We start from the raw sequence: 26,036 nt of genomic DNA, 5'->3' as shown, positions 1-26,036 counted from the left end.
CCTCATCCGCTGAGTTTCTCCAGCAATTTTGTCTACCTTCGGTATAATGTTAATCACTTTATTTTTATTCACAGACTACACTATAAAATGGATGAAGCAATTTATTTTGCAGTGTACAGGTACCTCGTGTTTTACGCATGTTTGATATATTCTTTTTTGAAAAATTTTGCTTGCTGCTTTAATATCAAAGCTACACTTGTGTGCTGGTATTTTTCGTACAACATCCTTAAATTTACTGCTGATAGCTTGGTCGTGTATGTGCTTCATTTACGTGTTTTTGAATTACGCACTGCTTTTCAAGCACATAACAGCCATGCGTAAAATGTGAGAGGCCAGTTACTAACTCACAAAACAGCCGTGATCACACATTGTGCAGCGTAGGTTTACAAGGTTCATTCCCGAGATGGCAGGACTGCCATATGCTGAGAGAATGGAGCGGCTGGGCTTGTATACTCTGGAGTTAAGAAGGATGAGAGGCGATCTTATTGAAACATATAAGATCATTAAGGGTTTGGACACGCTAGAGGCAGGAAACATGTTCCCGATGTTGGGGGGATTTCAGAACCAGGGGTCACAGTTTAAGAATAAGGGGTAGGCCATTTAGAAAGGAGACGAGGAAACACTTTTTCACACAGAGAGTTGTGAGTCTGTGGAATTCTCTGCCTCAGAGGGTGGTGGAGGCCGGTTCTCTGGATACTTTCAAAAGAGAGCTAGATAGGCTTAAAGATAGCGGAGTCAGGGGATATGGGGAGAAGGCAGGAACGGGGTACAGATTGCGGATGATCAGCCATGATCACATTGAATGGCGGTGCTGGCTCAAAGGGCTGAATGGCCTACTCCTGCACCTATTGTCTTTAAATTCAGAAAGAATTTTGTGACTTTTCCACGTTGTCGGGTTTTTTTCAGCCTGAATGTGGAGAGAGATGAACAGCCAGAGAATTGGACCACGACACCACTCCCAACAAACACTGTAGAAAAACTACTGAACCGCCACAAACGAGTAGTTAATTTCTGCCATCCTTGAAACGAAGGCTTGAAGTTGCCACTGACCTGTTGTTTTAGTTCATTTACTTTTTCTTTCTCCTTTTCCAGAGCGATCTGCAGAGCTTGTACAAGCTGCTTCATCTGCAGGTCCTCCTCCTCCTTTCGCTTAAGAACTGCTTGTACCTTTACCCCCAAACCCCCAGAAATAATGATCAATAACAAATAAGGTTAATAAATAATTATTTCCACACTGGGTTACTATTCGAGTGCCTCCAACATTTCAATAAACTTCTTAGTTTGCTCTACAGCAGGGGTTCGGCAACCTATGGCCCCTGGGCCGAATGCGGCCCATAACCCGAAATCGTCTGGCCCGCAGGCATTTTTTTTCCCGTATTCGTCCGACCCGCAGACTTCCTTCATTTCCGGTACCTCCCGGGACGGAGACCGCAGTGCCCAGGCGCGGAGACGCAAGGAGGCCGCAATGGCACAGCCACCGAGTTCTGGCTGTACCGCATCCTGCGCAAAGCCGCCGGCACGGCCGCGCACCTGCTGTGTCTGGGCGTCACTGTCGGGATCGGGGTGTCAATAGGCCGGGGACGAGTGAGTACGAGTATTTGAGCCGCTGCCTTCAGGACAGAGCCCAGGCAATGGTCCGTAGGTACGCCGTGTTGGTGAGCGCCCGTAACTATGGTCGCCATGTTGGTGAGCGTCTGTAACTAGGGTCGCCATGTTGGTGAGCATCTGTAACTAGGGACGCCATGTTGGTGAGCGCCCGTAACTAGGGACGCCATGTTGGTGAGCGTCTTTAACTAGGGACGCCATGTTGGTGAGCGCCCGTAACTAGGGACGCCATGTTGGTGAGCTCCCGTAACTAGGTACGCCATGTTGGTGAGCGCCCGTAACTAGGCACGCCATGTTGGTGAGCGCCCGTAACTAGGGACGCCGTGTTGGTGAGCGCCCGTAACTAGGGACGCCATGTTGGTGAGCGCCCGTAACTTGGGACGCCGTGTTGGTGAGCGCCCGTAACTAGGGACGCCCTGTTGGTGAGCGCCCGTAACTAGGGACGCCGTGTTGGTGAGCGCCCGTAACTAGGGACGCCATGTTGGTGAGCGCCCGTAACTAGGGACGCCATGTTGGCGAGCGCCCGTAACTAGGGACGCCATGTTGGTGAGCGCCCGTAACTAGGGACGCCATATTGGTGAGCGCCCGTAACTAGGGACACCATGTTGGTGAGCTCCCGTAAGTAAGGACGCCATGTTGGTGAGCGCCCGCAACTAAGAACGCCATGATGGTGAGCGCCCGTAACTAGGGGCCAGTGTTCCGGGTAGCGGGATCTATGTGAACACGTGATTTGATGCCTGCCATCCATCGCGGGACCCACGTGTACACATGATAGATGTGGCCCGCCATCCGCTCACAGACATGTGTCCTCCCCCCTATGCAGAACAAGGTTGCCAACCCTACTCTACAGTATCAGAGCAGGAATAGAGGTAGAATGATTACTGAAAGGAGCTCTAGTTTAGATTAGTTTGGAGATACAGCATGGAATCAGACTCTTCGGCCCTGCAAGCCCATGTCGACTATTGATCACCCATTCACACTAGTTATATGTTATCCCATCTTCTCATCCACTCCCTACACATTATGGGCAAATTGTACAGAGGCCAAATAACCTCCAAACCCGCACGTTTTTGGGTGTGGGAGGAAACCAAAGCACTCGGAGGACACCCTTGCGGTCACAAGGAGGATGTGCAAACTCCATACAGACAGCACCCGAGGTCAGGATCAAACACACGTCTTGGATGCTGTGAGGCAGCAGCTCTACCCGCTGTGCCACCGTGGCATCCTGTGTCACGTTTATACCTGAAGGTTAAGCTGCACTAGATCTGCTTCTCTCTTGGACAGGGCAGTCTCCAAGATGTTGGTGTGTTCCTTCAGGGCAGAGTGGGACTGGTTCAGGCCGACCAGCTTCCCTCGCTCGTGTTCCAAGTCCAGGGTCAATTTCTTATTGGCTTCTTCCAGCCGTCTTACCCTTTTCCTGAAACCTCTCGACTCTTGAAGCTTTGTGGTAGGGAGAGAGAAGGAAAACCATCACAGTGCATAAACAATTTGTAATAAAAACAAAATAAAGAGATTTATGTGCAGTGTATTTTATGCAGACCTGGAGGGGGGGGGGGGGGGGGGGGGGTCAGATTCCATTTCAAACTAACTTTCTTACGAATGCAAGAGTTTCAGTTATAAAGTGTAACAATCTTGATACAGTAAAGACACCTTGTATTTTATGCGGGGGTTACCTTCCCGAAAAGCAGCTTGTAATTCAAAAATGCATAAATACGCGATTACATTAGTTTCAAAAGTACAGTGCGTAAATTATGTTTTGATATTAATTAAACAAGAGCGTTATTTCTAAAAATGTATAAATCAAACACAGGTAAAATGCAAGGTGCCTGAATAAACCACGTGAAATGAAATCACCAAGTTGAATCGAGGGTCAGGCAACCGCCATGTGAATGATTCAGTGTTTACCTCGTCCTCTAGCTCCAGCACCTTCTCTCGGTAATCCTCCAGCTCCTGAGTGGTGACGGAGATGACCTCTTGCAGCTCCTTCTCAAGGATGCTCTTGCTGTGGTTCACCGCCTGCAGCTCCTGCAGCAAAGCCTGAATCTGCTCCTGTGAACAAAGAACAAGGTACGGAGTTGCTTCACAGCACGATTCAAGAAAGACTGCCAACCGACCGACCCCAGTAGGTAATACTACTGCAACACAATAGATTTGTTCCTCATAAATATGTTATAGAAAATCGGTTATAAAAACTGTCAAAAGAGGTTAAGAGCAAGGGAGTTTCAGGCTCGCAACGCAGTTATTTTCCCAAAATATGGACAGGGAAGGTTTAGAGGGATAAGTGCCAAGTGCGGGCAAATGGGACATCTTGGTCGGTATGGACGATTTGGGCCGAAGGGCCTGTTTCCATGCTTTATACATTACTGGTGGCACAGCTGGTAGAGTTTCTGCTGCACACCTCCAGAGACTCGGGATCAATCCTGACCTCGGGTACTGTCCAAATGGAGTTTGCACATTCTCCCTGTGACCACGTGGGTTTCCTCCAGGTGCTCTAGTTTCCTTCCACATCCCAAAGACATGCGGATTTGTAGGTTAATTAGCCTCTAATTTATCTCTAGTGTGTAGGGAGTGGACAAGAAAGTGGGAAAACATAGAACTAGTGTAAATGGGTGAACAATGGTCAGGCTGAACGGGCTGTTTCCATGCTGTATCTCCAACCTAAACTAGCAAAGCACAAGTGGCAGACACAAGGAACTGTAGCTGCTGTTATACAAAAAAAGGACACCAAGTGCTGGAGTGACTCAGCGGGTCCGCCAGAATCTCTGGTGAACATGGAAAGGTGACGTTTCGAGTCAGGACTGAAGAAGAGTCACTCGAAACGTCATCTATCATTGTTCTCCAGAGATGCTGCCTGACCTGCCGAGTTACTCCAGCACTCTGTATCACTTAAAAAAAAAGCATAATAGACAATAGGTGCAGGAGTAGGCCCTTCGAGCCAGCACCGCCTTTCAATGTGATCATGGCTGATCATCCCCAATCAGTACCCCGTTCCTGCCTTCTCCCCATATCCCCTGACTCCGCTATCTTTAAGAGCCCTATCTAGCTCTCTCTTGAAAGTATCCAGAGAACCGGCAGAGAATTCCACTAACTCACAACTCTCTGTGTGAAGAAGTGTTTCCTCATCTCCGTTCTAAATGGCTTACCCCTTATTCTTAAACTGTGGCCCCTGCTTCTGGACTCTCCCCAACATCGGGAACATGTTTCCTGCAGAGTGTACAAGCCCAGCCGCTCCATTCCCTCAGCAGATGACAGTACCGCCATCCCGGGAATTAGCCTTGTAAACCTACGTTGCACTCCCTCAATAGCAAGAATGTCCTTCCTCAAATTAGGGGACCAAAACTGCACACAATATTCCAGGTGTGGTCTAAAGATGACGTACTTGCAGGAAGTGATTGCCTCCATCCTCTACCACCTGATCTTTCAGCTTGCTGAGCTCGGCCTCGGCAGTCTCCTTCGCAGCCAGGGCTTCCTGTAGGCGGCGGCTCAGGATGCCCACGGCATTTTCATAAGCTTTATGCTTGGCTTTCATTTCCTTCTGTGCAGTGGTGAGATCAGTGCCCAGCTTCTTCATTCGGGTCTTCTGCTCAGAGATGCCTCTGGGAGAGAAAACACAAGTTAAATACATTCAAGAAAATGAAGCTCATCTTCTGAACCCAACAGTTCTTTATTTGTGGAAGAAAGAACTGCAGATGCTGGATAAAATCGAAGGTAGACACAAAATGCTGGAGTAATTCAGCGGGTGAGGCGGCATCTACGGAGGGAAGGAATGGGTGACGTTTCGGACGAAACATTACCCATTCCTTCTCTCCATAGATGCTGCCTCACCCAATGAGCTCTTTGTTTAACTCCCAAAGGGGATAAAAATAGGGGTAAGAGTTAGGTTCAGATTTATTATTGTCATATTAATATTATGCATGATATCCAAACAGATCAGATAATAATAATAATAAATTGAATTTATATAGCGCTTTTCAGGGACTCAAAGTCGCTTTACAAGGCAAGGCACAAAAACAGAAACAAAAATAAAACAAACCAAAAAATGAGCAACAATTCAAGCACAGATGAAAAGGGAGGGGGACGTGGGGCTAAGGATAGGCAGAGGTGAAGAGAAGGGTCTTGAGGCGGGACTGGAAGATGGTGAGGGACTCAGAATTGCGGATCAGTTGGGGGAGGGAGTTCCAGAGCCTGGGAGCTGCCCTGGAGAAGGCTCTGTCCCCAAAACTGCGGAGGTTGGATTTGTGGATGGAGAGGAGACCGGCTGATGTGGATCCGAGGGACCGTGAGGGTTGGTAGGGGGAGAGGAGGTCAGTGAGATATGGGGGGGCCAGATGGTGGAGGGCTTTGTAGGTGAGGACCAGGATTTTGTTGGGATCCGGTGGGAGATGGGAAGCCAGTGAAGTTGTTTGAGGACTGGAGTGATGTGGTGCCAGGATTTGGTGTGGGTGATGAGTCGGGCGGCTGCGTTCTGGACCAGTTGGAGTCGGTTGATGTAGCTGGAGCTGATGCCAATGAGAAGTGAGTTGCAGTAGTCCAGTCGGGAGGAGATGAAGGCATGGATGAGTCTTTCAGCAGCTGGGGGTGTGAGAGAGGGTCTGATTTTGGCGATGTTGCGGAGGTGAAAGAAGGAGGTTTTAATGACATGGCGGATGTGAGGCTCAAGGGAGAGGGTGGAATCAAAGATCACGCCAAGGTTGTGGGCCTGGGGAGATGGGGAGACAATGGTGCCGTCGATGGTGAGATTATTGATTTTGCTGAGTGTGGATTTGGAGCCTATGAGGAGGAATTCTGTTATAAATACAAATATATATAAATATATGTATAAAAGATATAAATACAATCAAGTCAAACTCAAGAAAATTATGGTTTTGCCACAAAGAGTGGTGAGTGTGTGGAATGAGCTGCCAGAGGCAACAATTGAAGGGGAGTCCAGAACCAGGGGCCACAGTTTAAGAATAAGGGGTAAGCCATTTAGAACGGAGACGAGGAAACACTGCCTCAGAGGGCGGTGGAGGTCGGTTCTCTGGATACTTTCAAAAGAGAGCTCGATAGGGCTCTTAAAGATGGCAGAGTCAGGGGATACGGGGAGAAGACAGGAACGGAGTACTGATTGGGGATGATCAGCCATGATCACATTGAATGGCTGGCTCAAAAGGCCGAATGCCCTGCTCCTGCACCTATTGTCCTTTGTACCATAACAACATTTAACAGGTATTTTGACAGGTACATGGATAGGAAAGGTTTAGGGGGATATGGGCCAAATGGGACTAGGTTAGATGGGACATATTGGTTGACATGGGTGAGTTCGGCTGTGTGACTATGGCTCCAACTCTCATTATGCAAGTAAAACTAGACATGGGAGTTATTAGGAAGTCTAAAATCAAAAAGTGCCAAATTTGCCATTGCTGCCCAAATGTTAATTTGTCAATATATTTGTGCCATTAAATATTTTAAAAAATGATATTTTAAACAATCTTTGGTAGACAAAAATGCCAGAGAAACTCAGCAGCATCTATGGAGCGAAGGAATAGGTCACCAGCATTTTTGTCTACCTTCGATTTTTCCAGCATCTGCAGTTCTTTCTTAAACTTTTAAACAATCTTTCCTCACTTTTTAGTTTCTTCCTGCATCTGCTCCACTTGTTTCTGGAGCACTTCATTCTCTTGAGAGAATGACACCAGCTGGTTCCTGTCAAACTGCAAGGCCTGTTGGAAAGTAAAGCAGGACAGACAGGTTTGATTGTTGGTAAAAGCACTGACGTTAAAGGTCAGTTTATTGATCTCCCGGTCGCTAAACACTTTCATTCTCCTTCCCGTTCCCACAGACCTTTCTGTCCTCGGTCTCCTCCATTGTCTGAGTGAGGCTAAACACAAATTTCAGGAACATCTCATATTTTGCTTGGGCAGTTTACAGCCAAGTGGCAGGGGCGGAAAACCCGGGGGGGCCAGAGGGGACGAGTCCCCCCATGTTTTGAGAGGTGGGGGACATCCCCCCCAAGTTTTTGTCATCCGGATTTTAATCAATCTCCGCTTTCCGCGAGACAGTGAAGGTGGGACTGCTGATCGAGGGCGCCGATTGGACGAGAGACGCCGGTGAGCAGGCAATGGGGGCGGGACATGATGATTCAGCGCGATGATTGGAGGAGGGAGACGCGGCACAGACCTGCGCCTCATCCGCAGCCAGGATCGATCCCGGCCGGGTCACCGGCGCTGTCCCGACCCCACCTGAGTGCCCCACCCCCACGGGTGGCCAGAGAGGTCGGGAGTCAGACGCGAGCTGTACCCCCAGGCCCACAGCCAGCGCAGAGAAGCAGCGCTAAACCCAACTCAACTCTGCCTAGATTAACCCTGCCTCGACTTGCGGGAAATATGGCCAGCGCAGAGAAGCAGCGCTGGTGTCCCGTCAGTCCAGTCAGGGCTTGTAGCTTAACCCGGTGAGACAGGCAGAGTTGAGCTGCATTTAGCGCTGGATTGAGCCTCCGAAGCCTCGTGTGTGTGTGTGTGTGTGTGTGTGTGTGTGTGTGTGTGTGTGTGTGTGTGTGTGTGTGTGTGCGTGTGTGTGTGTGTGTGTGTGTGTGTGTGTGTGTGTGTGCGCGCGCACATGCGCGCCCGGCCGCCAAACAAATTGTGTCCCCCCCCCCGTCCCCTCCATGTTTTGACTCTCTCTCTCTCTCTCTCTCTCTCTCTCTCTTTTTTTGAAGGTCTCGAGCCAAAACGTCACCCATTCCTTCGCTGCCTGTCCTGCTGAGTTACTCCGGCTTTTTGTGTCTATCTTCGTTTTAATGATAAACATGTTAAAGCAGCAGCTCCCAACCTTTTCACCAACGGCTGAAAATTGATCGGACATTTGGAATCTGTTCCATGTTGTATCTCTAAAACAAACTTCCTCAAACTCCCGGTTGCCAGCCTTTTTAATTCCCATTCCCGCACTCACCTTTCTGTCCTGGGCCTCCCCCATTGCCAGAGTGAGGTCACACGCAAATTGGAGGAACAGTACTTCATATTTTGCTTGGGCAGTTTACACCCCAGCGATATGAACTTTGGATTCTCTAATTTTAAGTAACCTCTACTAACACTCCCCTCCCTCTCTGACCACCCCCCCCCCCCCCCCCCCCCCCCGCCCCCTCCACCCTAGTCGTTTACCCAGTCCACAGTAATGTATCCCTCAGGAGATCACACCTTGGCCTACCAAGGAACCACCTTGCCTGAGGTTATCTGCTGCCGTCTCTGATTTGTAATGGTCTTTTAGTTTGGAGATACAGCACCCATTTGGCCCACTGAGTCCACGCCGACCAGCGATCCCTGTACACTAGCACTATCCTACACAGTAGGAACAATTTACAATTTTTACCGAAACCAATTAATCTACAAACCTGTACGTCTTGAGACATTTTCACGCCTCCAGTTCTCTCTCCTCCTCCCCTGCCTACCACTTTGTCTGAAAAAGGATCCCGACTTGAAGCGTCACCTATTCATGTTCTCCAGAGATGCTGCCTGAACAGCTGAGTTACTCCAGCACTGTGTGTCCAACTTTGAGATGGACAGGTGACTCTTTACCTGTAGCTCAGTGTTGAGCTCGTCACGTTCTTCCTGAGCCGACTGAAGCTGGCTCTCCAGGTCAGTCATTTGTTGGTGGACACGGGAGATCTCCTTTTGCAATCGCACATGTTCGTTCAGTGCGGATCTTTTGTCCGTCTGCAGCGCGACGACTTCTTGTTTCAGCTCCTTCACCGCCACCTCCAGCTTCTTCTTCACCGATTTCAACTCGTTGATTAGCTGGTCCTTCGAATTTGCATCACGCCGATACGCCTCCACCATTACCTGAAGGAAAACGTGCCTTTAGCCCAAACAGATCGTTGTTCTGGCCCCTCGGATTAGAGGAAGCGGTGTACATTGGGAGACAGGCAGCACTACATCCTACAAATTGCAACAACATTTACCTTCTGTTGGACAAGCTGTTCCTTCAGTTTCTGCGTCTGTTTCTTAAAGCTGGCGTTCTCTTGTTGCATATTTTCCACCTGTAAAGAGTAAATGAATTGCAGATCAAATGTGCAGCAGAAAATACTAATGTGACAATAATCCAGATTTTAAAAATAAATGCTAAATTGCATTCACAGCGACTTGGTTGTCTCCAACACAAAATCACACACAATCACCGAGTAAAAATGTAGACATGCGTGTGGATATGCAATGCATAGAAGAATATGGTACTAATGTGGGCAAATAGGATTGGTGCAGATGACCAAAAAAGGCCAGCATGGATGAGCTGGGCCGAAGGGCCTGGTTCTATGCTGTATGATTATAACAAAGAAAGCCCACTCAAAAGTCCTAGGAGCAGAATTAGGCCATTCAGCCCATCGAGTCTACTCTGCCGTTCACTCATGGCTGACCCGTCTATCGCTCTCAACCCCATTCTCCTGCCTTCTCCCCCTAACCTTTGACACCCTTACTAATCAAACTCTAATAAAGAGTTTCCCTCTTCCAGGGTCAATTGTTCCAGACCTCCCATCCATCACTTTCAGTGAAGCAGTTCATCCAACACTTTCAGTCATGGTTCTGACCCACGTTGGTCGAGACCTGACTAGAATACATACAGACAAGCTCTTGGATACCCGAAGAGCTACTTTCATCGGTGCTTTGGTGCATATTCTTCTACGGCCTCACCCCCAAACTTACTGCAACCTCCTTTCTAATGCTGGACTCGCATTTGGAGTGTTCAATGAAAAATAAATTATTGTAGGACAGGCAAATTTATCTACTATCTTCAAATAATCTAGGGCCAAAAATATCACCTGAAAGTCCATTAAATAGAGGAAGGGACGACTTGTTATAAATTACTTCTCAAAAGATAAGCTTGATAAAATCTTTCTGAAATTGTACAAACATGGCTATCACAGAGCCGCTAAATCTCAATTACCTGCCCAGTCTTGATGGCAATTTCTTGACGCAGTTGCTCGAGTATTTCAGACACCATCTCCGTTCCCTCCTCAAGCCTTTTGGCTCCTTCCTCCAGAGCTCCTTGATCCATCTTCCCGGTTTGCAAGGCCGCTTCCAGGACAATTTTCTCATTTTGCAAGAACTGGATGGCATCATCTTTGGCATTTGTTTCTGTCTGAATCTCCGCTAGGCAGGTCTCCAGCTCGTCGTAACGCGCCTGCAACCCGTTCAAGGATTGGTCCTTGACGTGAAAGGCCTCTTGGGTGTCAGTAAGCTGTCTCAGAAGATCCATTTGCTCCTGTTGCAGGCTTTCTAGTTGGAGCTCTCGTTGATGCAAAGTCAACTTAACCTGAAGGGGGGGGGGGACATATTTAAAATATATCAAAAAGTCAAGTGTTTAAGAAAGAACTGCCGATGCTGAAAAAAAAAAGAAAAAAGAAAAAAAGGTAGATAAAAAATGCTGGAGAAACTCAGCAGGTGAGGCAGCATCTATGGAGCAAAGGAATAGGTGACGTTTCGGGTTGAGACCCTTCTTCAGAGAAACGTCATCTATTCCTTCACTCCATAGATGCTGGCTCACCCGCTGAGTTTCTCCAGCATTTTTGTCTACCTTCAAAAGTCAGATTTTTTTTATTGTCATATGTACCAAAACGGAACAATTAATTTCTTATTTGCAGCTGCTCAATAGGCATGTGACAAAATAATAAATGCAACATTTTTAATAAATCACCAAATGAGCACATCCGTCTAGCAAGTTAAACAACCAAAGTATTAATCCCTACATTTAGTCTGACAATCCCAACATTTTACTAATTAAATTTAAATTTAGTTAACAATCTAGAACTTGAACTAATCATTTGTGCTGATAAACAAATGACTGTATTGCTGTAACAACCCATCAGGTTCTCCAATGTCCATCAATGAAAACAATCTGTATCATTACCCAGCCACAGTTATCTTTGTGGTCATCTCTCAAACGGCCTCTGAAATGCCCGTGCAAGCCACTCCGTCGTACTATAACGGGCGCGGTGAAACGCGAGGAATAAAAACCAGATGGAATATTCAAGCCCATTCAACCGTACAGAGTCCATCTCACAGATATTCGAGGAATGCTGTCCACATTGGGAGAACAGGGCACCAGGCTAATCAAGCAATGGTGGCCCCCCATTTATTTATTTATTTATCTATCTATCCATTTATTTATTTATTTATTCAGATTTATTTATTTAGAACAGAATAAAAGAATAAAATGTGAAGCAGCAAACAAAAAACAAAAAACAAAGCAAGTATATTTATAAAGTATCATAAACAATATCTATAAATAAATGAAATCATGTGTCCGAAAGGAGCAGGAAGAAGCCAAAGCTTATTAATTCCCACCCCTTATTCAACTGCTTAGAATTATCTTATACAAATTTAGCAGCTATAAACACCTATTTCCATATGTACACCAAATTATTTACATTTATACACTAATCCAATACTTACAAAGCCATACAAAAGAGAAAAATGGAAACACACCTGATAGTCAACACCTTTAGTCAAGTCTGAAGAAGGGTCTCAACCCAGAACGGCACCTATTCCTTCTCTCTAGAGATGCTGCCTGACCTGCTGAGTTACTCCAGCATTTTGTGTTGGGTAGGTCCCGTGCCGTTGATAAGGTACACATACCGAGGGGCAACCCCATGCTAGGAAGAGTTTACCTAACATTATTATGGCAATGGCTTCACGCTATGGACTGCCCTGTTCCTAGGCATCCATCAGTGATCATCATCTCAGGGGCAATGATGGATGGACAATAATGCCAACCATGCCGTGATCCCAAAATGAATTTTTAAAACGTTCAAATTTTCCACTCATTTCATATTGCCGAGCCACTCTCTGCCCACTAAAATGTTTCGCGACACTTCAATGGGTAAAATTTTTTAATTGGTCACATGTCTGTCTATTTCCCCAGTCTCTAAGACCTTCTAAGGTCTGCTCCTATTTACCTCAACACATTTCTGAATTTTGGTCCCCAACTTGAACCATCCTGCCTTTCAATTGTCCCATCACAGAAAGCTGCAAATGGTCCTAATATTGACCCCAACACCACTGTATACACCTCTCTACCCCGCAACAAAAATTGTTCACCTTGTTTTCCGCCTCGTAGTTAATTTGTTTTATCCAGGAGTCTCAGTTGTTTTAAGCCTGGAAGCTTTAAATTTTCAAGTAAATATATTATAAGGCACTTTGCCAAATATCCTGTGAAAGTCTGTGTAAACATTATCCTTGCCTTTGTTTGACAAACACACTTTTCCCCAAAAGGAAGTAACCACTTTAACGCACAAGTATCTCCTTACCTCCTCGAGCTCTCGTTCCAACGCAGAGGCAGAATTGGCCATTTTTTGAAGATGCTCGCGCTCATCCTCAAACTCTTCAAGTTTCCTTGACAGATCATCTTCCACCATTGCTTTTGCCTCTTGGATCTGATGAAAAGCCTTCTCTTGGTCCAACATGTCAACCTATTGGGGGACATACTGTACTTAAACACCCAAATAAATCACAATCAATCGCTGCCTTAGCAATGCAGATTTTCTGCATCCTACTTTACATGGAACTGTTTATATTAACCGAGGTTTAAATACAAAATCATCCAAGAATGATTACAGCACAATGACAAACACCAGGCTCTGTCAGCCATGATAGCTTTAAAACACAAAGGGGGTAGGAGAGCATTTACAATCCATTCTCCAACAGAATGGAGGAGGACTGACTGAACTTTGTTGCCTTCCACCACAGTGAAGAATACTGTGTTGGATGTTTGTGTTAAATTCTATTGTGTATTGTGCGTTCTTTTTTTAAATGTATCGCTGCTGGCAAATTATTTTCACTGCACCTTCAGGTGCATGTGACGAATAAAATTGACTGACTTTGATAATGTTGCTATACAGGAGATTGGCTAAGATCCCTTATTTTGGGGTAAATGGTCACCATATTAAAATGGTCACCACATTACTGCTTTTAACAGATCAGGTGGTGGGTATATGGACCAGCAAATCAGGATGCAAGCAGGAGAATTTCAATGACCCAAGTTTACAAAAGTTGAAAGGTCAGCTACAAGCATACTGCACAATGATTTGTTATTGAGGGGGATGTTTTCTGCCAGACTGTAAAGGGCCTGTCCCACTTACTTGACCTTTACAGGCGACTGCCGGCACCCGTGATAGGTCGTCGAAATTTTCAACGTTGGAAATTCAGCGGCGACCAGAAAGACGCTACAACTCTTTGGAGACCTCTAATGGTCGTGAGAGGCCACCCGTGACATGTCGCCAGGGGTCACCTGTATGGTCGTGAGAGGTCTCCAAAGAGTTGTAGTGTCTTTCTGGTCGCTGCTGAATTTTCAACATGTTGAAAATTTCGGCGACCTATCACAGGTGCCAGCAGTCACCTGTAAAGGTCGCGTAAGTGGGACAGGCCCTTTAGGCTGTAATATTTTTTTAAAAAGAGGTTTTACATCATTAAAAAATCTGATTGCTATCTGTTGGAATAACCTTTAGATTCTATTCAGCAAAATCAACCGTGCAAACATGATACTTCCGAGAGTCAGAAACCAGGTTCGATCCTGACATCGAGTACTGTGTGGAGTTTGCACGTTTTCGGTGACTGCTTGGGTTTCCTCCCACATCTTAAAGACGTGCGGGTTTGTCGGTTAATTGGCCTACAATTAAGTGTGTAGATAGTACACGAGAAAGTGGGATAACAGAACTAGTGTAAATGGGGAGATGGATGAACAGCGTGGGCTCGATGGGCTAAGTACCTATTTCCAAGCTGTACCGTTGGATCAATCAAATCAACCTTTCACAGTAATGCACTCATTTAAAAATATATATATATATATATATATATATATATCTCTATCAGGAGTGCAGGATCACAGTAAACTTTGGAAGTTATCCTCTCTGCAAGTAACTCCATCCCTCACAATTTCTACAGAATCATCAAGTCTTTAGTTCTTACCTCAATATTTTGCAGGTGGATTGCGATGCGCTCCTTTTCCTTGATGGATCTCTGCTGGGTCTCCGAGAGTTGCTGAGACAAAGACACGTTCTCAATCTTCAGGTGTTCCAGCACTGCGGCATGAGTCATGTGACCAGCCTGTTGTGTTAAAAAAAAGTCACGTGTGAATCATCCTTAAACATCGTGGATCAGCACTAACCCTGGAAGCTTCTACCACCAAACTCAGGAACAGCTTCCTTCCCCCCTCAGGTATCAAGCTTCTGAACGGTCCTTCCATAAGCTAGGGTGCTGTTCGATTCACCTCCACCCCATTGCGGACATTGGACTTTGTGGAACTGATACGCTACAATACTGTGAACTATATTTTTCACTCCCTTTGCTCTAACTGTTGTTCTTGAGTTTGATTTGATTGTATTTATGTACAGTATTATTGATCTGTTTGGATAGCTTGTAAAACAAAGCTTTTGAACTATATTTTTCACTCCCTTTGCTCTACCTGTTGTTCTTGAGTTTGATTTGATTGTATTTATGTACAGTATTATTGATCTGTTTGGATAGCTTGTAAAACAAAGCTTTTCACTGTCTCAATACGCATGACAATATTAAAGCTGGAATAAAACTCCTCGATAAAAAGGAATTGGGGAATGGTGATCTGCAAAGTGTTGTCAGAAAGTTCTTGGAAACTCATCTCATGCCCATTTCTCTCGGACACATTTCCTCCGAATGTAAAATAGATGCACAATGCAGTAAGATTAAGTGTGTGCCATACCTGCACATTGGCCATGTCACTCTGTAAGCGGACCCTTGCCTCCTGTGCCACAGTAAGTTGCTGCTGGTACCACTGCCTGACCTGCTGTAGGGAGGTTATCTCAGAGCGGGAAGCCTTGAGCTGGCTGCTCAATGTGGAACGCTCCAGCTGTGCCTGCAGCAACTGGTTCTGTAGAACGGCCATTTGTTGCCGCACAGCCTGAACTGGAACAAGATACAAACCGCAGTTGGATACGCCGGAGGCAAGTTCACAACATTTTGTGAAAACATTTTTTTTTTAAATGCAATGTACAGGAACTCATAATAGAACTAGATGAGGGGAAATAAAATTATTACTCAGCTAAAACAAAATGACTAGTGGCACAGTGCCACAGACTAGGTTTGATCCCAACCTCGTGTGTTGTCTGTGTGGAGTTTGCACGTTCTCCGCGACCATGTGGGTTTGTTCCAGGAGCTCGTTTCCTCCCCTATCCCAAAGACATGCAGGTTTGAAGGTTAATTGGCCTCTAAAATTGTGCTTAGTTGGTGGGGAGAAGGCAAGTAGGATAACGCAGAACTAGTGTGAATGAGTGATCAATAGTCGGCGTGGACTTAATGGCTCAAGGGCCTGTTTCCGCGCTGTGTCTCTAAACCCAACTAATATAGTACGGTTACTAATGTGAACCTTTTACAACATTTCCCCTCTCCACAGCGGTGCCTGGCCTGTCATGCATTCTAATAATAATTTTAAAATGCTGGTAATTTAACAGAACCCCAGAACATTGACAAAGTTATTTAGAATGCATGTATCAGTCATGTCTGTCGGAAGATTCTACAGAACGCTAAAACAAAATGTAAAATGGAACAAAATACTATGGCTCCCAAATCAACCATTGATTCTGCTAAGTGCACAATTATCATTCACAACAGCATAGACACAAAATGGGTGAAGTTTCAATCTATAGAAGGGTCTTGACCCAAAACGTCACCCATTCCTTCTCTCTAAAAATTCTTCCTGTCCCGCTGAGTTACTCCAGCATTTTGTGCCCATCTTCGGTGTAAACCAACATCTGCAGTTCCTTCCCACACATTTACAACATACCGGAGTTATCTCTGCTCAGAATTGCCTGCTGCATTTCTTCAACCTTCGCCAGCAGTCTCTGGTACTGCACCTCAGCCACCTGCAGGTCGGTGTTCAGACCAGCTAGACTGGCATTCTTGACCTCCAGGTTGGTCTGAAGCTCAGACATGGCCTGCTCTAGACTGGAGGACGTCTGGCGCAAGGTGCTCACTTCAGAGGTCAACGTGCTTTGCCTCTGATCACTGAGCACCCTCTGCTCATCCTGTGCCTGCAGCTGGGCGTTTAAAGCTGCTAACTTGGCCTGAAGCTCCGTCTTCTCCTTTAAACCCTTCAAACCGGAAAGAGAATGGCAACGATTATTATTTATCCTTTACCGTGGAACATTTAATGCCTGTAATTATTGACACCAACATCAGAAAAGCTGCAGGAACATACAACCTCCTTGAAAAATTTAATTCCACCAGTATATCTAACAAAAGGGTGGACATTTTACATTTAAACCTTGCAGGTACCAACCACAGATGGATAGAATGTACTGCCACAAATATCTAACTCTTTGCTTATTGTAGATAAGCAGTGATTCTCAAAACTAAAGGGCCTGTCCCAATTACCTGATTTTTTCCGCCGTCTTGCCAGCACTCGTCAGTCATAACAGGTCAATTTTTGGCAACCTGCTGCAACTATGATGGTGCCGGCAAGTCGCCGAAAAAATCGCGTAAGTGGGACAGGCCCTTAAGTCACATAAGCATAACAAAAGTGTTGGAGGAACTCTGCAGGTCAGGTCGCATCTGTGGAGGGAATGGACAGACTCAATTCCTTTGCTCTACAATAGTTCTTGAGCTTGACGTGTATGTATAATATTACTTGATCCAATTGAATGGCATGCCAAAAGCTTTTCACTGTACCTCAGTACACATGACAATAATAAACCTAAACCCCAGATACCATGTATAATACCACTAATGCACAGCATTCTCCGTGGATTGTCACCTTGTCGTGATGGAGAAGCTTGTGTGGACCTGAGATCCTGAGAGCGATGCCGTCTGGAGATATGCTCCTGGTAGGGTCACCCATGGCGGTAAGGTCGAGGGGGAGGTCACTGACAAAGAGCAATCCAAGCAAGACCTCAACGGTGGAACAGGCGGAGGACGACGGCTGACCTTAGTGGAGCGTCTGGGAAGGCGGATGAAGGCTGCAACAGAAAAGAGTCTACGGTCGTCTTGGGCTCCATGTCACTGGATCCCGACCCAGATCTGTCAAGGACCGTGGGGTGGCTGACTGTGCACCAGTCTCCCCACGTTAAACAAAGTCACGCACAGGCGTCCTCAACATAGGGAATAACACCCTGAAGACACCCATTGTCAGCCATGACCGAAGGGGGCCTAAGAAACAGCAGTGTCAAAGTGTAAAATGTTGCTATTATGTGCTTGCCGTTTCCTAATCCAGCGGTCCAAAGAAAGGTCCCGACCCAAAACATTGCCTGTCCATTCCCTCCACAGGTGCTGCCTGACCCGCTGTGTTCTTCCAGCACTATGTTTTCCTCAAAAGTTTAGCATTTGCAGTTCCCGGCACCTTTGAGACAGTCATTGCAGGCTTTTATGAATTTAACAAAGAGTATGAACTTGTGTTCGTAGTTCAAGCACTCTGCGTGTAAAAGATATCTGAAGAACAGTTTGAGATTTAAAACTGCAACAACTTCCATTTAATTTTTCCATTACTCGATTCAACAATAAATCAGACAGACCAAAGAAATCCAGCTTTATCAAATTATTCAATAGTTTGCATTAAGAAGGAAACACCAGTGAAGAGTTCAAGGGGTAAAATGAACATGGAAGAAGCGAATCAAAGTCTACAGTTGTGAATTTTACCGTAATCTTTGCCAGCAGAATATTTTCTGCTCCCAATGCCAAGCACAGATTAAAAGTAATGATTTTCACCTCATTAGCTTCAGAGGAGAGAGCTTCCAGTTGACCCTCGAGCCGCATTTTTTCTTTAAGAATCTGCATCAGGTCCTCGTGTGATTCGATCACGGAGCTTCCCACGGAAACACTACAGAACAGAATGACAACACAGTTAACCCGAGCAAACATATACGTCGTATCACTGAACAGTAACCCTTGTGATCTGTAATTCATGCACCATCTGCAAATTATGTGCACTTTGCAACATTTTTGTAGGAAACTGGTTCATCTGCTTCACTAATGAAAATAACATTCTTGTTAATAGTCATTTCCAAATCAGTAATGAATGCCGTGCGAATTTCAAAACTGATTACAATTCAATCTAGCCATTAATGGCTTAACTGGTCTTGCCGATAGCATTATTCCCCCGCCCAAAGTATAATACAAATCGGCTATGCACCTGAATCAACATTATTTAATTTTGTTTTCACCTAACATGCAGCTAAAAATGGCCCGTTTCTTTTATCATCGTTACTTTTTTGTACATATTTCATTTGTTCTATATCTCTCTACATGACCGCCTATATCTCTCGTTTCCGTTTCCCTTTCCCGTGACGCTCAGTCGGAAGAAATGTCACCTATTCCTTTTCTCCAAAGATGCTGTCTGACCGGCTGAGTTACTCCAGCTTTTTGTGTCGGTCTTTATTTAATTACCACTCGACAGACTTTCATTAAAAATAGAAGAAAGGTTCGAGCTGTCTACCCCATCTATGCCTCCCACAATTTTAAATACTTCTCAGGTCTACGTCCTATCTCCGATGCTCTAGAGAAGTTGCCGTTGGTTGAGAGTATACGAGTGTATAAAATCATGAGGGGAATAGATCGGCTAGATGCACAGAGTCTCTTTCCCCAGAGTAGGGGAATCAAGAACTAGAGGACATGGGTTTAAGGTGAAGGAGAAAAGATTTAATAGTAACCTTTTCACCCAAAGGGTGGTGGGTGTATGGAACAAGACAATAGATAATAGGTGCAGGAGTAGGCCATTCGGCCCTTTGATCCAGCACCGCCATTGAATGTGACCATGCCTGATCATCCACAATCAGTACCCCGTTCCTGCCTTCTCCCCATATCCCCTGACTCCACTATCTTTAAGAACCCTACCTAACTCTCTCTTGAAATTATCCAGAGAACTGGCCTCCACTGCCCTCCGAGGCAGACAATTCCACCGACTCACAACTCTCTGTGGAACGGAGCTGTGGAACTCACAACTCAAGCTGCCAGAGGAGGCTGGGGCTATCCCAACATTTAAGAAACAGTTAGACAGGTACATGAATAGGACAGGTTTGGAGGGATATGGACCAAACGCGGGCAGGTGGGACTAGTGTAGCTGGGACGTGATGGCTGGTGTGGACAAGTTGGACCGAAGGGCCCGATGCCATGCTGCAACACTCTATGACTCTATGAGACTGATCAGGGACAAACAGCATTCAATAGTGCAACAAAGATGGACTTGTGAATCTCCAGTGACCTGTTCTGGCGTGCTGCTGCTGCTGCTTCAGTTCTATGTACCTGCTGGACAGGCTGTCTCTTCGGCTGCGCACTGCTCCATTCACTTGCTGCATCTCACTGCGATGCTCTGCTGTTGCAGCTGCTGCTGCCGCCAGCACCTCCCGGATGGAAGGGAAGTGCCCCAGGTCCTCCGATGAAATCTCTTGTCCATCTACTGTGTAGGTGGTTTTCTGCCGTGCGTGCAGCGAGGGCACGGTCCCGTAGAGGGCCACAGTGGAAACACTGCTGTAGGAAGAGCTATCACTCTCATTCTCATCTAGCCTTGATCCAAGCTCAAAGCCATCCACCTCAGAGCTGCTGTCTTCTGTGTGCAATGAAATCTCTAATCTGTCACTTTCTGATGCAAAGCCGAATTCAGATATGACAGATGTAGAGGAACCAGTCCTATTTACTTTCAGGGATCCCAATGTTTCAGCGCTGGAAGATCTTCCAATACCACTTTCAGTGTCTGAACTCTGAGTTTTATAATCTGCAAGGGACCTTATTTTGCTGGATCTGGAACTCTTTGAAGTCTTTTCATCTTTGGAAATGTTGGGAATTCCAAGACTGCCAACTTTGGGTCCTCGGGGAACGCTGGTCCTCAGGAAAGTGTACTCCTTGGTCAAAGCCAGGGTGCTGGCACGTGGAAGGGCATCTGGATGGAACATCACCTCGGGGTCCAAAGTACTGGAGAGTTGATTTCTTGATGTCGGTTTTTTAGACTGAAAAATAAAAACAGGCAAAATGTCACACAAAACTGGTCCCAAATAGTGACAAGACACTATTTGTTCTGTGAAACACACGTGAGGCCCATCAGATATTAATTATTCTCACGCTCTAAAATAGAAACTTTAAGAGTAATTGCAACTAGCACAATGGAACAAAGATTAGGAACCATTTGTGAAGTTTGACATTAGCACTCAAGTAGTCACAATTCCTTCAAGTCAGGGGTGGGCAACCTTGTTCTGCATAGGGGCCGGGACGCATGTCTGTGAGCGGATGGCGGGCCACATCTATCACGTGTACACATGGATCCCTCCTCGGATGGCAGGCATCAAATCACGTGTTCACAGAAGGTAGACAAAAATGCTGGAGAAACTCAGCGGGTGAGGCAGCCTCATGCAATCCTTGCATGTCTCACCCGCTGAGTTTCTCCAGCATTTTTGTCTACCTTCGATTTTTACAGCATCTGCAGTTCTTTCTTAAACATGCTCACAGAAGATGTGTGGCCGTGCCGGCGGCTTTGCGCAGGATGCGGTACAGCCAGAGCTTGCCGCTCGGCCGCTGCTCGGGGCACTCGGTGGGCCGGATGATTTTGGGTTACGGGCCGCATTCAGCCTGGGGGCCTTAGGTTGCTGACCCCTGCTTTAAGTGTTACAACCTAGATCACATTTGTGACTCGATCTCTCTGGTCCAACAGTGGCAATGTCTCCAACAATCACCCAAATTGGACCTTAGATTACTGCACGTGTTCTGTACAACTGCAAAATGGAGGGGGGCTTGAAGTCAAAACATTGAGGTTGACGAAATGAACTAGGTTAATACTGCATTATTACAACTTATGTGAATTACAATCAAGGAGTTTAGGAAATACATTCTTTCCATAGAGGGAGTACAGAGAAGGTTCACCGGACTGATTCCTGAGATGGCAGGACTTTCATATGAAGAAAGACTGGGTAGCCTCGGCTTGTACATGCTAGAATTTAGAAGATTGAGGTTTAATCTTATAGAAACTTACAAAATTCTTAAGGGGTTGGACAGGCTAGATGCAGGAAGATCATTCCCGATGTTGGGGAAGTCCAGAACTAGGGGTCACAGTTTAAGGATAAGAAGGAAGTCTTTTAGGACCGAGATGAGAATATCATTTTTTACACAGAGAGTGGTGAATCTGTGGAATTCTCTGCCACAGTAGGTAGTTGAGGCCAGTTCATTGGCTATATGTAAGAGGGAGTTAGATGTGGCCCTTGTGGCTAAAGGGATCAGTGGGTATGGAGAGAAGGCAGGGATGGGATACTGAGTTGGATGATCAGCCATGATCATATCGAATGGCGGTGCAGGCTCGAAGGGCCGAATGGCCTACTCCTGCACCTATTTTCTATGTTTACAGCATGGAAACAGGCCCTTCGGCCCACCAAGTCCACGTTGAACATTGATCACCCTTTCACACTAGTTCGATGTTAGCCCACTTTCTCATCAACTCCCTACATACTGGGGGCAATTTACAGAGCCAATCAACCTACAAACCCTGGGAGGTGGGTGGAAACTGGAGCTCCTGAAGGAAATCCATGCAGTAACAGGGAGAACATGCAAACTCCACACAGACAGCACCCGTGGTCAGGATTGAACCTGGGTGTCTGGCTCTGAGGCAGCGGTTCTACCAGCAAACAGGAAACCGCACAGCCCGTCTCCCTGCAGATGTACTCACTCTTTGCTGGTGCCTTTGCACTCGGTACTGTTTGAGCTGGTCTTCAAGATGCCGCTGAGCCTTTGACCGTATCTGTTCTTCATTCTGCTCTTTCAAGGATGGATCCACAGTACCTGCATTCAAAACACAATCAACTTCAATTGGTTTGGTTGCGTTAAACCCAGGAGATCAGATACAATAGAAACATAGAAACATAGAAATTAGGTGCAGGAGTAGGCCATTCGGCCCTTCGAGCCTGCACCGCCATTCAATATGATCATGGCTGATCATCCAACTCAGTATCCCGTACCTGCCTTCTCTCCATACCCTCTGATCCCCTTAGCCACAAGGGCCACATCTAACTCCCTCTTAAATATAGCCAATGAACTGGCCTCGACTACCTTCTGTGGCAGGGAGTTCCAGAGATTCACTACTCTCTGTGTGAAAAAAGTTCTCCTCATCTCGGTTTTAAAGGATTTCCCCCTTATCCTTAAGCTGTGACCCCTTGTCCTGGACTTCCCCAACATCGGGAGCAATCTTCCTGCATCTAGCCTGTCCAACCCCTTAAGAATTTTGTAAGTTTCTATAAGATCCCCTCTCAATCTCCTAAATTCTAGAGAGTATAAACCAAGTCTATCCAGTCTTTCTTCATAAGACAGTCCTGACATCCCAGGAATCAGTCTGGTGAACCTTCTCTGCACTCCCTCTATGGCAATAATGTCCTTCCTCAGATTTGGAGACCAAAACTGTACGCAAACTCCAGGTGTGGTCTCACCAAGACCCTGTACAACTACAGTAGAACCTCCCTGCTCCTATACTCAAATCCTTTTGCTATGAAAGCTAACATACCATTCGCTTTCTTCACTGCCCGCTGCACCTGCATGCCCACTTTCAATGACTGGTGTACCATGACACCCAGGTCTCGCTGCATCTCCCCTTTTCCTAGTCGGCCACCATTTAGATAATAGTCTGCTTTCATGTTTTTGCCACCAAAATGGATAACCTCACATTTATCCACATTATACTGCATCTGCCAAACATTTGCCCACTCACCCAGCCTATCCAAGTCACCTTGCAGTCTCCTAGCATCCTCCTCACAGCTAACACTGCCCCCAAGCTTAGTGTCATCCGCAAACTTGGAGATATTGCCTTCAATTCCCTCATCCAGATCATTAATATATATTGTAAATAGCTGGGGTCCCAGCACTGAGCCTTGCGGTACCCCACTAGTCACTGCCTGCCATTGTGAAAAGGACCCGTTTACTCCTACTCTTTGCTTCCTGTTTGCCAGCCAGTTCTCTATCCACATCAATACTGAACCCCCAATGCCGTGTGCTTTAAGTTTGTAAACTAATCTCTTATGTGGGACCTTGTCGAAAGCCTTCTGGAAGTCCAGATACACCACATCCACTGGTTCTCCCCTATCCACGCTACTAGTTACATCCTCGAAAAATTCTATAAGATTCGTCAGACATGATTTACCTTTTGTAAATCCATGCTGACTTTGTCCAATGATTTCACCACTTTCCAAATGTGCTGCTATCCCATCTTTAATAACTGACTCTAGCAGTTTCCCCACTACCGATGTTAGACTAACTGGTCTGTAATTCCCCGTTTTCTCTCTCCCTCCCTTCTTAAAAAGTGGGGTTACGTTTGCTACCCGCCAATCCTCAGGAACTACTCCAGAATCTAAAGAGTTTTGAAAGATTATTACTAATGCATCCACTATTTCTGGAGCTACTTCCTTAAGTACTCTGGGATGCAGCCTATCTGGCCCTGGGGATTTATCGGCCTTTAATCCATTTAATTTACCCAACACCACTTCCCGGCTAACCTGGATTTCACTCAATTCCTCCAACTCCTTTGAACCGCGGTCCCCTGCTATTTCCGGCAGATTATTTATGTCTTCCTTAGTGAAGACAGAACCAAAGTAGTTATTCAATTGGTCCGCCATATCCTTGTTCCCCATGATCAACTCACCCGTTTCTGACTGCAAGGGACCTACATTTGTTTTAACTAATCTCTTTCTTTTCACATATCTATAAAAACTTTTGCAGTCAGTTTTTATGTTCCCTGCCAGTTTTCTTTCATAATCTATTTTTCCTTTCCTAATTAAGCCCTTTGTCCTCCTCTGCTGGTCTCTGAATTTCTCCCAGTCCTCCGGTATGCTGCTTTTTCTGGCTAATTTGTACGCATCATCCTTCGCTTTGATACTATCCCTGATTTCCCTTGTTATCCACGGATGCACTACCTTCCCTGATTTATTCTTTTGCCAAACTGGGATGAACAATTTTTGTAGTTCATCCATGCAGTCTTTAAATGTCTTCCATTGCATATCCACCGTCAACCCTTTTAGAATTAATTGCCAGTCAATCTTGGCCAATTCACGTCTCATACCCTCAAAGTTACCTTTCTTTAAGTTCAGAACCATTGTTTCTGAATTAACAATGTCACTCTCCATCCTAATGAAGAACTCAACCATATTATGGTCACTCTTGCCCAAGGGGGCACGTACAACAAGACTGCTAACTAACCCTTCCTCATTACTCAATACCCAGTCTAAAATAGCCTGCTCTCTCGTTGGTTCCTCTACAAGTTGATTTAGATAACTATCCCGCATACATTCCAAAAAATCCTCTTCCTCAGCACCCCTGCCAATTTGATTCACCCAATCTATATGTAGATTGAAGTCACCCATTATAACAGTTTTGCCTTTGTCGCACGCATTTCTAATTTCCTGTTTGATACCATCTCCAACTTCACTACTACTGTTAGGTGGCCTGTACACAACACCCACCAGCGTTTTCTGCCCCTTAGTGTTTCGCAGCTCTACCCATACCGATTCCACATCCTGCAAACTAATGTCCTTCCTTTCCATTGCGTTAATCTCCTCTCTAATCAGCAACGCTACCCCACCTCCTTTTCCTTTCTCTCTATCCCTCCTGAATATTGAATATCCCTGGATGTTCAGCTCCCAGCCTTGGTCACCCTGGAGCCATGTCTCCGTGATCCCAACTATATCATAGTCATTAATAGCTATCTGCACATTCAACTCATCCACCTTATTACGAATGCTCCTTGCATTGAGACACAAAGCCTTCAGGCTTGTTTTTACAACACTCTTACCCCTTATACAATTTTGTTGAAAAGTGGCCCTTTTTGATTTTTGCCCTGGATTTTCCGGCCTGCCACTTTTACTTTTCACCTTGCTACCTATTGCTTCTACCCTCATTTTACACCCCTCTGTCTCTACGCTCACACATTTAAGAAACCCTTTCCCTTTAACTCCATCCTCCACTAGCCCATTCGACACCCCACCCCCCTTATTCAGTTTAAAACCACCCGTGTAGCAGTGGCAAACCTGCCTGCCAGAATGCTGGTCCCACACCTGTTAAGATGCAATCCGTCCCTTTTGTACAGTTCCCCCTTACCCCAAAACAGATCCCAGTGATCTAAGAATCTAAATCCCTGCCCCATGCACCAGTTCCTCAGCCACACGTTCAGGTCCCGTATCTCCCTGTTCCTGCTCTCGCCAACACGAGGAACTGGAAGCAAACCGGAGATAACAACCCTGGAGGTCCTGCTTTTCAGCATTTTTCCGAGCTCTCTAAAGTCACGCTGCAGAATATTCATCCCCTTCTTTCCGACATCGTTTGTGCCGACATGCACTACCACTTCCGGATGTTCACCTTCGCCCTTGAGGATTTTCTGCACTCTGTCCGTGACATCCTGGATCCTGGCACCAGGAAGGCAGCACACCATCCTCGCATCCCGTCTGTTGCCGCAGAAACCCCTGTCCGTACCTCTCACAATGGAGT

General features: G+C 46.0%; 1 protein-coding gene across 1 annotated transcript in view; it reads right to left on the bottom strand.

Annotated features, from left to right (window-relative positions):
- Positions 1–26,036, bottom strand: part of golga3 (golgin A3) — a 53,015-nt gene that overhangs the window by 11,271 nt on the left and 15,708 nt on the right. Inside the window, 15 exon segments of the mRNA XM_033043944.1 lie at positions 1,051–1,167; positions 2,848–3,045; positions 3,511–3,654; positions 4,985–5,201; positions 7,213–7,307; positions 9,159–9,422; positions 9,542–9,619; positions 10,519–10,887; positions 12,881–13,042; positions 14,538–14,675; positions 15,307–15,509; positions 16,387–16,693; positions 18,303–18,414; positions 19,836–20,536; positions 22,240–22,352. Of these exon segments, the coding sequence (XP_032899835.1) occupies positions 1,051–1,167; positions 2,848–3,045; positions 3,511–3,654; positions 4,985–5,201; positions 7,213–7,307; positions 9,159–9,422; positions 9,542–9,619; positions 10,519–10,887; positions 12,881–13,042; positions 14,538–14,675; positions 15,307–15,509; positions 16,387–16,693; positions 18,303–18,414; positions 19,836–20,536; positions 22,240–22,352 (3,218 nt within the window).

The sequence above is a fragment of the Amblyraja radiata genome, chromosome 25, assembly GCF_010909765.2.
Source record: "Amblyraja radiata isolate CabotCenter1 chromosome 25, sAmbRad1.1.pri, whole genome shotgun sequence".
Classification (NCBI taxonomy): Eukaryota; Metazoa; Chordata; class Chondrichthyes; order Rajiformes; family Rajidae; genus Amblyraja; species Amblyraja radiata.
Note: the sequence above shows the minus strand (reverse complement) of the source record. Positions and strands in the feature narration are given on the sequence as shown.